Source organism: Oncorhynchus mykiss, chromosome 12 (genome assembly GCF_057628025.1).
Source record: "Oncorhynchus mykiss isolate SJ-2025 chromosome 12, ASM5762802v1, whole genome shotgun sequence".
NCBI classification, from domain to species: Eukaryota; Metazoa; Chordata; class Actinopteri; order Salmoniformes; family Salmonidae; genus Oncorhynchus; species Oncorhynchus mykiss.
In genome coordinates, this window is record NC_143033.1 from 24,155,497 (window position 1) to 24,169,365 (window position 13,869).

Sequence of the window (13,869 nt, forward strand, 5' to 3'; positions counted from 1 at the left end):
TCTATCCTGTGTACATAGTGTCGAGGCTGTCTCTACAGTGACTTTCTTCATGATGAAGTCAAGCTCTGTGAAGTCCTTTTCTTCATGGGAGACTTTGTAGAAGAGGCTCCTGGATTCACACCTCAACTGGATCTCAGTCATCTCTGCCAGCTTTGGTGCTGCTGTCTTCTTCAGCTTGATGATGGAATAGCCAGCTTTCCATGCCAGAATGTTTTCCTTTTTCATTTCAACCACCTCCACCTTGCCTGCATTGGAAGTAGCGACCTCATAGAGGAAGTCCCCGAAGTTGTACACCACACCTCCAGGTCGAGCTTTCGTTTCCTGTTCCACGCCATGGTGGAAACGGTCTGCACTTATGAAGGTGTGTCCTGGCTCGAAGAACTTGAGGGTGATGTCCTCCATCAAAGTTGAGTCAGCATTGACAACACTCACCAGTGATATTAGGAGGCACCAGTTTTTTTTTTGTTGAGGAGTGCAGTTATCCACCCAATACACTGCATGCTTGACATCTCTCTCCCTCTCCAGTGCTGTTACGTAAGATGAAGTAAATCTCCTCTGCCTTCCGACCAGCTGTTCCTTCAGACCATAGCACTGAGATTGTTTTCTTCTTCTTTTGAGACTTCTTTCCAATGGTGGCGAAAGTCTCGTGATAGGCAACGATTCTTCTTGTGAACAATGCTGTTTTCACACCTGGCATGCGAGGGAGCATGATGACTTTTTGCATATCAACGCTCCTCACAGACCAGTCCTCAGGCCAATCTTTCTGTGCATCAGCCTGGTAATGGCTTCTGCTCTGCCCTGCAGACTTCTTATGTTCTTCATATTTTCTACATTGCATGCAGTCGGGGTTGGTGATGGTGAATTCAGGTGCTGCATGGCTGTTGTCTTGGCAGGCTCGGGTTTCCATGGCCTCATTCTCCCTGTGCTCCATCTTCAGATGATGACCCTGCACCAAACAGAGCTCGCACTCCTCCTCTCCAAGCTTCACAAACCTGATGTTCCTTCCCTTTACCATCTTGCAGTAGGTTATATAACCGCCGCTGGCATCTTTGTTCTTCTCCTTGTAGTCATTATGCTTGAACCGAATATTGACGTCACAAGGGGGGTAGAGGCGATGTGATGTGTTGCAGGATTGGATTCATGTTCAATTTGCTCGCTGAAGCTTTCTTTCCCTTCTGATCCTTTGGTGGAATCAGTTTGGTGGTGATAGACTTGCCCATCATTGTGACAATCAACCTGTCATTTTTGGGGTGGTAGCCCAATGTTGTCAGAAAAAACACTTTACACACCTGTTGTGCAGAACCGCTCTGGTTTGGAAGATGGTACAACCTCCTGCTTCGACTGTCAGCACCAACAGTGACATTTTTCTTATATTGCTGTGCCACCATGTGGAAGATCCATGTCCTCTTCTCCTTATACTTCATCTCCCAATACTTTTCCCATATTTCCTTTCGCCTAACCTCTGAAATATTCTGAGTACATTGCCTCTTGCATTTGGGACCACATGGCTTATACCCATAGGTGGAATCTTGGATTTCTTGTTTGATGGGTGTTCTGGAGTTGTGTTCACATGCTCAGCTGCCACTGGTGCTGGAACATCCAACTTTGAAGGTGGATAAAAAAATCTTCATCATCATCATCATTGGCAATTGATTTCTCTTCCGATAGACTGATGTCTAAGGAGTCAGAGATCACCCACTAGTTCTCTATTTCTTCAAATAGTGTTGACACTGGACTTCAGTTAAAGGGGGTAGATCAGGAATCTTTGTTGGGATGTGGCCCTCAAACTCAACTGATATAAATAGAGCAAATAATCAGGGACATGCATCCTAATGATTCTATTCTGTCATGGATTATAATTTTTAATACTGACATTTTCTGGTGTGCAAACATATGATCATAATCCTTTTCATTTATTCTATAATATAGAATATAATCAACGTTGATTTTATCATGTGCAAACATTATCATAATAATTTTCACTGTCATAACTCAGTTCATCTATTCATTTCATACCTGCTCCCAAAAGGCTCTTACATTTTCATTATTATTTACAAATACCGAAAAATTGCATGGATAGACATTGACAGGAATAAAACCTAGTATTGACATAGTTGTACTGTCCTAATACACCCTCACATGGCAACTTTGATCCGCATAGATACTAATCATCTAGACCACAGGGATTGGTGGAAGTCATGCAAAACAGTTTTTTCTGCATTCATGCAATGATGGCACTGAAGCAGACACATTGAGCACACGTTTGGCATGTCAAAGCTTGTTGTACTAATTACATATGCCACCAACAAAGGTGATGGATACAATTTGGGATTTTAACTTTCCTGACTGGGACAGTCACGCAATACTGGAATATAAAAGAAAACCAGAAACCCTGAACATGTGAGTAGACATATTATTAATGAGCTAGCAGTGCTGTGTGTGTGCTCATCCGGATAACGAGTGTGCGTGGCATTTGACAATTCAGTATGGGGTGCAAGTCCAACTGACCGTCAGCTGGCTAGAGTTCGTGTGTATGGTGTAACGTTACGTATTCAAATAGCCCATTGAATGTCAGAATACAACTATAAGGGGCCTCCCGGGTGGCGCCGTGGTCTAGGGCACTGCATCACAGTGCTAGCTGTGCCACCAGAGACTGTGGGTTTGCACCCAGGCTCTGTCGCTGCCGGCCGCGACCAGGAGGTCCGTGGGGTGACACACAATTGGCCTAGCGTCGTCCGGGTTAGGGAGGGTTTGGCCGGTAGGGATATCCTTGTCTCATCGCACACTAGCGACTCCTGTGGCAGGCAGGGCGCAGTGCACGCTAACCAGGTCGCCAGGTGCAGTGTTTCCTCCGACACATTGGTGCGGCTGGCTTCCGGGTTGGATGCGCGCTGTGCACCTGGCGGCTTGGTTGGGTTGTGTTTCGGAGTACACATGGCTTTCGACCTTTGTCTCTCCCGAGCCTGTACGGGAGTTGTAGCGATGAGACAAGATAGTAACTACTAACAATTGGATACCACGAAATTGGTGAGAAAAGTTTTTTTTTTTTTTTTTTAAGAATACAACTATAATTCTAGGTATAATAGATTGAAGCTAGTATAAACTGCTGATCGTCGATTATGGGAACATGTAGCTTCACATTTATGCTAGCTAGGTAGGTTTTGACGTTTTGGTAGGTGGCTGTCACTGGCTAGAAATCGTGTGTATGGTGTACTGATTCAAAGAAACCATCTATTTCATTATATGGCTAATAGATTGACGTTAGTATCAATTGCAGATCTCTTATGAGAGCAGGTAGCATTGTTAGTCTATGCTCATTAGCTAGTTAGCTAGCTTGCTAGCTAGCTAATTAATTTTGATGTCAGATCTACTTAGCTAGCTTGTTCTTACCAGTGTCTGGATGTTGGCGTTTCAGAGCAAGTTCAACCATAATTTCCCCCGGGAATGTTGTGCCATTAGCAATGTATGTGTGTGTAGCTGTCAGTCAGTGTCATACAGGTTCGATTGCATCACTATCAGAATAAAATGATACGATACAAAGGTAAAACGCAGTAACTGCAGCCAAGTGCAGGTTGAAACCAAGCTAAAAGGCAGTGAGTTCAGTTACTGCCATTTACCTTCGTTTCACAGTAACTTTTTGCAGTTACTGCTAACACGACCCCCATTTTCTCCAAAACACAATACAATAGAGGCAGGATACTTGTCCACATGATTAAGCATGCATTTCATGTAACAAAAATTACATTCTCATTTTCGACCAAATGAGCAGTTACTGCCTTTTTGCTTGGGAAGGCAATATAGGTCCGATATGCTCTGGTTTGAGTCACGTTGTTCGAACTGGCGAGAGCTTTCCGAGCTAAAGGTTAGCTGATAACCGCTAGCAATGGTTTACTGACTGATAGCTGGTAGGTAGTTAGCTGGCTAGCTTCAGTTGAGGGATTCCAGATCCAAAGTAAATAGAAATACTTTAGGAAAAAAAAACAGATCCACGCCACATTGGGTGAGGCGGGTTGCAGGAGAGTATTTAGAAGTTGAGGTTTAGGAAAATAATTTAAAAAGATAAGCAAAGAAAAATATATATACAAGGGACAGGACAGGACAAAGACGTCTGACTGCTAAGCCATCTTGGATCAGAGCATGTGTGTGTGGGTTGTACATTTTGTGGATCAACACACTTGCCTAGAAATAGTTCATCACATCGGCCTTTACATGTCCACCTTTATCTTAGCTGTGTATGCAAGAGACTGACGTGAACCCTTGCCTTCATCAGATATTAGTTATCTTAAAGATGTTCCCTTGTGTGTGCTTTGTGTATTTATCGCTGACTACAGACCTCAGTAACAGTTGGCTGTATCTTAGCGTGGCCATTCACAGAGAAACGTGGAGAGAAGAGCTTCTAAGGCCTTGCTGGAATTCAGTGGGGAGATAAGTGTCTAATGCATTTTGTGAGGTGCTGGAAAGTTACAACAGCCTGTTATTTTCTCTTTTCCAATAAAAAGGTTGAAATATCAAAACGTTGGCAGTGGACACGCACACAAACATAATGCACAAATGCACACTCGCACATAATGAGAGAGGGTGCGTTCTGAGCCCTCTGCTGTACTCCCTGTTCACCCACGACTGCGTGGCCACGCACGCCTCCAACTCAATCATCAAGTTTGCGGACGACACAACAGTGGTAGGCTTGATTACCAACAACGATGAGACGGCCTATAGGGATGAGGTGAGGGCCCTCGGAGTGTGGTGTCAGGAAAATAACCTCACACTCAACGTCAACAAAACTAAGGAGATGATTGTGGACTTCAGTAAACAGCAGAGGGAACACCCCCCTATCCACATCGATGGAACAGTAGTGGAGAGGGTAGTAAGTTTTAAGTTCCTCGGCATACACATCACAGACAAACCGAATTGGTCCACCCACACAGACAGCATCATGAAGAAGGCGCAGCAGCGCCTCTTCAACCTCAGGAGGCTGAAGAAATTCGGCTTGTCACCAAAAGCACTCACAAACTTCTACAGATGCACAATCGAGAGCATCCTGTCGGGCTGTATCACCACCTGGTATCGGCAACTGCTCCGCCCACATCCGTAAGGCTCTCCAGAGGGTAGTGAGGTCTGCACAACACATCACCGGGGGCAAACTACCTGCCCTCCAGGACACCTACACCACCCGATGTCACAGGAAGGCCATAAAGATCATCAAGGACAACAACCACCCGAGCCACTGCCTGTTCACCCCGCTATCATCCAGAAGGCGAGGTCAGTACAGGTGCATCAAAGCTGGGACCGAGAGACTGAAAAACAGCTTCTATCTCAAGGCCATCAGACTGTTAAACAGCCACCACTAACATTGAGTGGCTGCTGCCAACACACTGACTAAACTCCAGCCACTTTAATAATGGGAATTGATGGGAAATGATGTAAAATATATCACTAGCCACTTTAAACAATGCTACCTAATATAATGTTTACATACCCTACATTATTCATCTCATATGCATACGTATATACTGTACTCTATATCATCTACTGCATCTTTATGTAATACATGTATCACTAGCCACTTTAACTATGCCACTTTGTTTACATACTCATCTCATATGTATATACTGTACTCAATACCATCTACTGTATCTTGCCTATGCCGCTCTGTACCATCACTCATTCATATATCTTTATGTACATATTCTTTATCCCCTTACACTTGTGTCTATAAGGTAGTAGTTTTGGAATTGTTAGCTAGATTACTTGTTGGTTATTACTACATTGTCGGAACTAGAAGCACAAGCATTTTGCTACACTCGCATTAACATCTGCTAACCATGTGTATGTGACAAATAAAATTTGATTTGATTTGAGAGAAAGCACGTAACAGCATCTATTATTCAGTGAATGTTGAGAGCAGTTCTTTATTAGCCGAGAGAAGTCATGTGGAGTAGCAAAAGCCGATGTTCTAGCCAGCCACTCTTCCAGCTGCTATTGTCCTTCCAGCTGCAATTGTCCAGCTGTTATTGTTACTAATTTTCTTCATCAGTCCAAGTGAGAGACCCTGGCTGAATCACATTAAGGATTGTGCCTCTACCATATGCCCACAGTAAATCCCACTTCAGTCTCACTGTATGTTCCACTTCACATGTTTTCTGACTATCTTAACAGTTTTGCATTTTTCGTCAGGGAACATATTTTTCTTGTGAGGAAGTGCTCAGGTTCAGACTTAGACGTAGGGCAGTACATTTAATCAGTACATTTAAGGTAGACTGCTCTGGGTTGTGTCTGGTCCATCTGTTATGATCAAATGACTCTCAGACTTCATTTAGCCTTCTAAGAGGCGTATGGCTAAGGGGAGGACCCGTGTTAATATGTTGATGAGTGGCTGGGGGGGAAGCCTGCTGGGTTGTGACTGTGTGGCAGATGGTTGCACAGCTCCTCTCACCAGTGCAGGCAGAATTTTGCAGAGTCAGATTCTGGTTACTCAAGGTAGCACTGTCATGCAGAGAGGGCTGATTTAGAAGAGTATAACTGCTGTCAGACTATTTTGTGCATATATTGAGGGGTTAGGCGTAAGCTATTGTCTTTGTTGAATGTCGATCCTAATTTTTTTTTATATAGACTTAATTGTATTTGGTTGGTACCTTGGCAACAAGACTGTGCACAAGCCATTATGAAAAACCATCAAGTGTTTTTCTCCTAAGATAGAGCACAAAAGTTTTTCAACAAGTTTTTTCAACAAGTTATTTTCCCTTGGTGCAACGGATAGGGATGCCTTTGCGATTCTCCCCATGTCCACTGGATGCCAGTGTTAAGGTGGAAACATTTAACCAGTTGAAATGTGGCGCTCTGATCAGTTTCATCTATGTGACACTCCTTGCCACCCATAGCATTGAATTGTATATGTATTTCAGGGGAAGAGAACACGGAAGTATGTTTATGAATAATCAATGATGACGAGGGACTTGTAAGTGTGTTTGGCTATTACTACCATGCTATGATCTAGTTCTAAAACGAAAATAGCCTATATTTTGCTTAAAGAGATATACAATAGTTAACAATACCTGATTAAACCACTATAATCTGTGTTGGTGTTTTCTGACAGTGCCTTTTAATTTTCCATTGTTCAGTGGGAAAGGAAATCATCAGACTGTTCCGTCCTGGTCGGCCTCAATAGACTCCATATGAAGAGCAGTCGGTTCCATGTTAGAGATAAAATGTCAGTGTGACTGGATGCAACCACAGATTGAGAGTTGTACCTGCCTGGACCTAATTTAGCTGCACATGCACTGGCCAGCCCTGTGACTGGTACAGGTGTAATGACTCACATTCAGCTAAATTATTTTTGAAACATTTGGAAAGTGGCATCTACAGATGTAGGATCTTAGTTTGAGCCAGTTTGCTACAGCAGGAAAATAATCCAGCAGCAATAGAAAATGTGAATTATTATGAAGATTATATTTAATGGATATTTTTTGTAGGGTTGATACATTTTTCATTAGGGAAAACTAACTAAGAAAGTTATTTCCCCTCACTTACTGTCCTACTGACTGTCTCTCTGCTGTTAACCCCACTGACCCCTTGTTTTACCTTAACTGTCAATGGGAGACTCACACATGCATACCTGCTCACAGTCACAACACTGTCTCAACAGATACAGTATCTCATGGAATATCTGTATGAAATACTTTTCATATCTGCTAAAATTAAAGAAACACCAACATACAGTGTCTTAATAGGGCGTTGGGCCACCATGAACTGCCAGAACAGCTTCAATGCGGCTTGGCATAGATTCTACCAGTGTCTGGAACTCTATTGGAGGTCGGCGACACCATTCTTCCAGGAGAAATGTCATCATTTGGTGTTTTATTGATGGTGGTGGAAAACGGTGGTGTTGCGCCTTTTTATTTATATTTGTTTTATAGCCAATCTCATGCTATTTTACACATTTTGCCATAAGGCTGAGGGAAAATGTTCCTGTTTTAGAGCTAATTTCCTGCTATTCAACACATTTTGCCATGGCGCCGTGAGGTGGCCTAGGCAGAGCTCCTGTACATTTTGTAAATATATATATTTTTTTTGGGGGGGGGGGGGGGGTTTGAATACCTAAATCTGCATTGATTAAGTTTGGGTTACATCTATTTGTTTCCTGCCTGTGAATCTTATGGCAAATCTGGTATTTCAACATAGCTAGCTAACAATGCTAGCAAGCTTTTGATTTGAATACACCACCCTATTTTTTGTTTGTTTCTATGGTCTCCTGACCTTGAAGAGAACTGCAATGGATGGCGAGCTGGCAGCGATGAATTCCTCGCTCAGTCTGAGGGTTCCTCAGAAGTTTTTATGCAGGCTATCATCATTGAGTGAGTGGGAACTTCAACAACAAACTTAATCTCGTACAGGTACGAGTCAATGGCTACGGAGAAGTCGCAGTCAGATGGCAGGGCACCTTGAATGGAGAGTGAGCTGGCCTGCCACCGGAGGACCTGCTCATCTCACCCTGTTGACAAACCCCTCCCTCTGCTCAAGCTATCCCTCTCAACTGTTGCAACATCTGTTGGAGGCTTGAAACACCCAAAACGTTTAACACTAGCTAACAAGTGTTGTAGTCCAAACCTACTCTCTGTTATGTAGCTACATATCAATTTTATTTGATACTTGTTTATCTTGCTTTTCAAGAGTTCTGAGATTTTTTCTGTAATGAAAAGCGCTATAGAAGCTGAATTACTTATTGTTATTATGAAGCTTAGATAAAATGTTGCCGTTTTAAAGCAAATTTCCTGTAACAAAAAATATATGAAATCATAGCTTTGGACGTGGGCCCCCCCACTATGCGGAGGGCTACATGGGTTGTGCTACGCCAGTGTGAATGGTGAATAATGTTTTGTGCCATTTTGGAGTCAATTTATTTAACCAGGCAAGTCAGTTAAGAACAAATTCTTATTTTCAATGACGGCCTGGGAACAGTGGCTGTTCAGGGGCAGAACGACAGATTTGTACCTTGTCAGCTCGGGGGTTTGAACTCACAACCTTCCGGTTACTAGTCCAACGCTCTAACCACTAGGCTACCCTGCCGCCCGTCAATTTGATTGTAAATAAGAATGGAAGATGTTTCTGAATGCTACATTAATGTGGATGCTACCATGATTATGGATAATCATGAAAAAATCATGAATGATGATGAATGATGATGATGATTTGAGAAATTTACAGAGGCATAAATATCATATACCACCCCAAAAAATGCTGACCTCCCCTGTTATTGGTAACGGTGAGAAGTTAGTATGTTTTATGGTATCCTCTGAACGGCATCTCACTCATCATTATTCATTCATGATTTTTCTTAATCTTGACATTATCAGGATTAATTCAGGAGTCTTCAGAAAATTAATTCAGTCATAATTTTCCATTCAATTCTATTGGGCAAAACACAAGAGTTTTGATGTATATTGATGTATTCCTTGCGTGCAAGAAGTATGAGACCAAACACTAAACTTGACTAATTTGATACACTATAAGAGAATTTGTCCAAGCACTTACAGTACATGTATGACTTCTTCACATGGGGGGGACTAGATACATAAAGTGCTTTCATTTCTAAACGGTAAAACAGATATGTATGAAAATAGCCCCAAAAAAAGGTGACATTCTGCCTCACATGAAACCTTTGATCCCAAATCCAAAATGCTGGATATGTAAAATTGTATCTTCACTGTCCAAATGCATACAGACTGGAGTGCAGCTAAAATAGTAAATCGTGTAAGCATATGTTGGAAAACTCCTTCTATGGAAAAGCAGTACTGATCGTAACACAGCCCAGGTGAGACTGTCCCACCTAAAGGGAAGAGGAAAGGTCATCAATTGACCCACCTTATAGAGGTTCCGTGATGCATTTCCATTCCCTTGAAGACAACACTAACTGCACACACACACACACATGCTCACACACATATTCGCACATCACCATGCTTCATCATTTATGCGTCTCCTTTTACCTACAGGTGGGGTCCTATCAACCAGCAACAACACACTGATACCTCTGACAGCCATGTGTGTCTCTTCCTGCAGCTACATTGATCTGAAAATCTGCTGTTGACGTGCTTGGATGAGGAGTGGTGAAAGAGCAAGAGAAAGGAAGATAGTAATTACACAGCCATATGTAATTGTATGCATTGAGTGTACAAGGAGGGATGAGGGTGACTGTGGTTAGCAGTGCTTCTGCATCGGTGTTCTCACCATAGAGGACTGTAATTGAGACCATGACATGTGGTAAACATGCCTTTCTGTTATCCTTCAGGCTCTCCATCTCAACTCTTGTTACTGAGGTGAAAAACCTTGCACACCCCAGAGATAGCTGGGAACGTGCACCATCATTCTTCACCCCCTCCCTCGCCTTAATATCCCTACATTTCCCCCCAAGTCTCTGAAGTCAGCTCCCTCTATCCAATCCCCTGCTCTCTCCTCGCTGCTCTATGACGCTGAGCTGACATAGCCGTGTGCTGAAGCTGTCATTTCTCTCCTTTTTTTTGTCAGCTGCTGCTTTCAGAGCTGCCTGCCTGTGTGTGAGGATTAGAGCCGTCTCTTTTACGTTTCTCCTCTCCTCTCTCCACGCCTGACATTCCTCCACATGTCTCAACCATTGGCTTCATATCTCAATCTCTCTCTTTCCACTGATCACTTTACTGCTACACTTACCTCTCTCTTTTTCACTCTCTCTCCACCCCCTGTGCTCATGCCTCTGGACTGCTGGGTTTTCCTCTCCTCCACAGTCAGTTGTGTTCGCAGTGTGAGTGCATGCTGCATGGAGGTTTCCTCTTAGTAAACACCAGTAGATAGAGCAGGCTTTCACCACCATTAACACTATCAGCACCACTACTATAATCAGCAGCAGAACAGCACCAGTGGCTCCAGCATTACCCGCAGCTGTTTCAGCCTTCACTGTGTGTGTGTGTGTGAGAGAGAGAGAGAGAGAGAGAGAGAGAGAGAGAGAGAAAATAGAGAGGGAGAGGGAGAGAGATCCATACTGCGCGACTCTGCTCAGCCAGCTTCGTCCTCCAGCTGTCCTGTGCAGCGCTGCTGCTGTGTCTGAGAGGATTCCCTGAGAAAGGACTTCAGTACGCTTCTGGAGCTCTCTAAGGATGTGACTGTGGATACAGCAACTCAGTCTGCAAGGAGACACTGTCTCCCCATCGCACGATGGACTTATGACTGAGACAGACCCAAGATAAACAGACAGGTGATAACTAAGGACAGAGAAAAACATACACTTTTTATCAACATCAACTTGGGGATACCATGAATGCATCTGCAGAGGCACCTTGGAACTGGAACTGATGAGGATGGGTCTGAGGGTGTAGTGGACATCTCACATGCTGCCCTCCCTGTGATTGATGAGACTGCTGAGTGGAGACATACCGTCCCACAGTGGAACCAGTGGATCCAGAGATGTCACCCTTGACCAGGTGTGGATGTGGATGTGTATCTGTGTGTGAACTGGCTCTGCTCCTCTTCCTGCTCCTGGGAGGACCAGGGGTCAGCCTGCAGGGTAGAGCGCCAGGCAGACACAAGAACAAGGGAGGTAAGTCACACAGACTCTGTGGGATTATGGAGTTCATCATGGACTCTTCGATCTGTGGATCTGTTTCCCTGTGTGTAAGGCATACTGTTTCTGTTGTAGGCAGTGATGTTTTGAGGATTGCTGAACCTTGCTGTGAGTTTGTGGTGGTGGTGAAAGTCAGTCAACTGGGCACAGTGGGTATTTTCTCGGTCTCATGGATTAGGATATGATGTCAGGCATTATTGTTCAACATCAATACGACTCAGTGGGCTGTGTGTAGTGTATCACACCTCTCTCACACTGGTGTGTGTTTGTTTTGTTAGAAAGTTGGTAAACAGAAGGTCACTGAGAACATTTGGAGAAGTGTATGTGGGAAAGCTATGCTTTGATCTATCTGGTCCGTGGTTCTGATCATAGTTTTGGACTGCTACTTTGTACAAAGTCCAAGGATGGGTATGCATGTGTTTGTGAATGATTTCAGACTCTACTTGAGCTCATTTGATTTCATAGTGAATACTACAGTGGCTTTGCTTGATCTTTGGTATCTTGCGTACAGTGGACTCCATCTCTTTCAGTTCCTGCTGTGTGTGTGGCCACAGCTTCCATGATGCTGTTTACATATGGAGGACAGGGGTCTGGCCTGGCAGAAAGGACTCAGTGGGTAACAGCCCATGTGCCTGTGCCATACTGTGATAGGGACAATGCAAAACAGATGCATGAATAAGAGGCCACACACCTCCCAGCTAACCCCCAGGGCACTGCTTGGTCTGGGGTCATCTTCCCCAGGGCCACCCCTATCTCCCCCAATGTGGCCCTGCTGATAAAGCTTTGGACTGCCTACTTACTGCTGTGTCCCCATGGGTAGGCTGAGCAAGGGTGGCAGTGACCCATCCTACCCAGCACCCCAGCTCACACTTACTCACCCTCCCTCGCCCCCTCCTCCCAGTCCCTAATCCTGTTTGTCGGATTAACTCTTCTCTCTTATCTTACCATTGGAGCTTTGGGGGGTGGTGGCTTGGACAGGGGGCCTGGACGGCCCCCCGGTGCCGGGCAGCCACGCAGCCCAGCACAGCGCCTGCCTTCAAAGGACCAGCGGTGGAATTCTAATCCGCTTAACCAGATTTCCTTTCCCCTTCCTCTTTTTCCTTCCTTTCTTCTCCATGTGTCCTTTCATCTTCCGCCTTCTCCTTCTACACTCACCCTGTACTCATCCCTCTTCTAATTGGAGATGAGTGTGTGTTCATTATTTAGTTGACATTGTCATCCAGGGTGACTTACAAAGTGTTTGTGTAAACTACAGTGTAGCTAGCATACAGGTAAATATGTTTAGATGTCTCCAGAGAGAACAGCAATTATAATGAATGCCATGAGCACATGTTAATACTCTTTAATGTACTCTCAGATTTTTAAACACTGAGAAAAGATATCCTCCAACTGCCAGGAGAACCAGGCCAAGTTGAGCAGAAGTCAAAACCTCTGAGAGATGTGCACTTCACTATGACAGTTCTCCCTTTCTTCCACCTGCTCCTGCTATAGAGAGAGAGGAGTCCTCTCTACCTCGGCCCTCATGGCAGTTTGGGTTGAGGTTCGGTAGAGGCAGAGGCGCAGAGTGAATGGGGAAGAACCAGGGGAGAATGGAAGGAATGTAAAAGAGGTTATTAATGTGGCTCCCCTGCCCTCCATGCCTGCCATGGAGAATGCTAATGCCAGTCAGGTGGTGTGTGCTGGAGATAGCGCAGCCACGCACCGGAAGAAGCCTGGTTTCAGCTAACAGCATATCTCCTTCTGCTCCTCTTCCCTCCCCAGAGCCAAAATCAATGAGGGTGAACCACAGAGAGAGAGGAGGAGAGAGAGAGAGAGGGAGAAAAAGGAGGGCAAGAAAGGAAGAGTTGAAATGTGGGAACAACAACACTAAATGATGATGATGCCTGTAACAACATAAACATGAAATAAGATCGTCTGAATCATAACTTGCTTCTCAACCCAAGAGGTTTGCCTAAATCATCCAAATAAATGGGAGATTTTTGCATGAAACCTGTTGTGTTTGCGAGCGATTTCGGGTCCTAAGTATCCACATAATGCATAGCTAGTGTATAATGCATAGTTAAGTGTTTATTTTTGTTTTCTCTGTGCAATCTCTATAGCACTGAGATTTTGATCTGCCATAAAAGCAGGTAAAGGGGCAATCAGCAGTTGCTACTTCCATTGATTCATGAAGAATATAACTTATAAATGACTCATGAGCTTAGTTCAACTGTCTACCCAATTAGAACCCAAAATATACACATTTTACTCCAATGTTTGTCAAAAAAGTAAGTGTTAAC

At 44.0% G+C, this 13,869-nt stretch overlaps 1 protein-coding gene across 2 annotated transcripts in view; it reads left to right on the forward strand.

Annotated features, from left to right (window-relative positions):
- The first annotated feature begins 10,526 nt into the window (after nucleotides 1-10,526).
- LOC110536823 (roundabout homolog 2) overlaps nucleotides 10,527-13,869 on the forward strand; it is a 214,136-nt gene continuing 210,793 nt past the window's right edge. Inside the window, exon 1 of one of the 2 annotated variants that reach the window (XM_036937236.2) lies at nucleotides 10,527-11,566. In XM_036937236.2, coding sequence (XP_036793131.2) covers nucleotides 11,434-11,566 — 133 coding nt within the window. In that variant the 5' untranslated portion in view covers nucleotides 10,527-11,433. The remainder of the gene's footprint in view (nucleotides 11,567-13,869) is intronic. The other variant, XM_036937238.2, reaches the window with a different exon arrangement.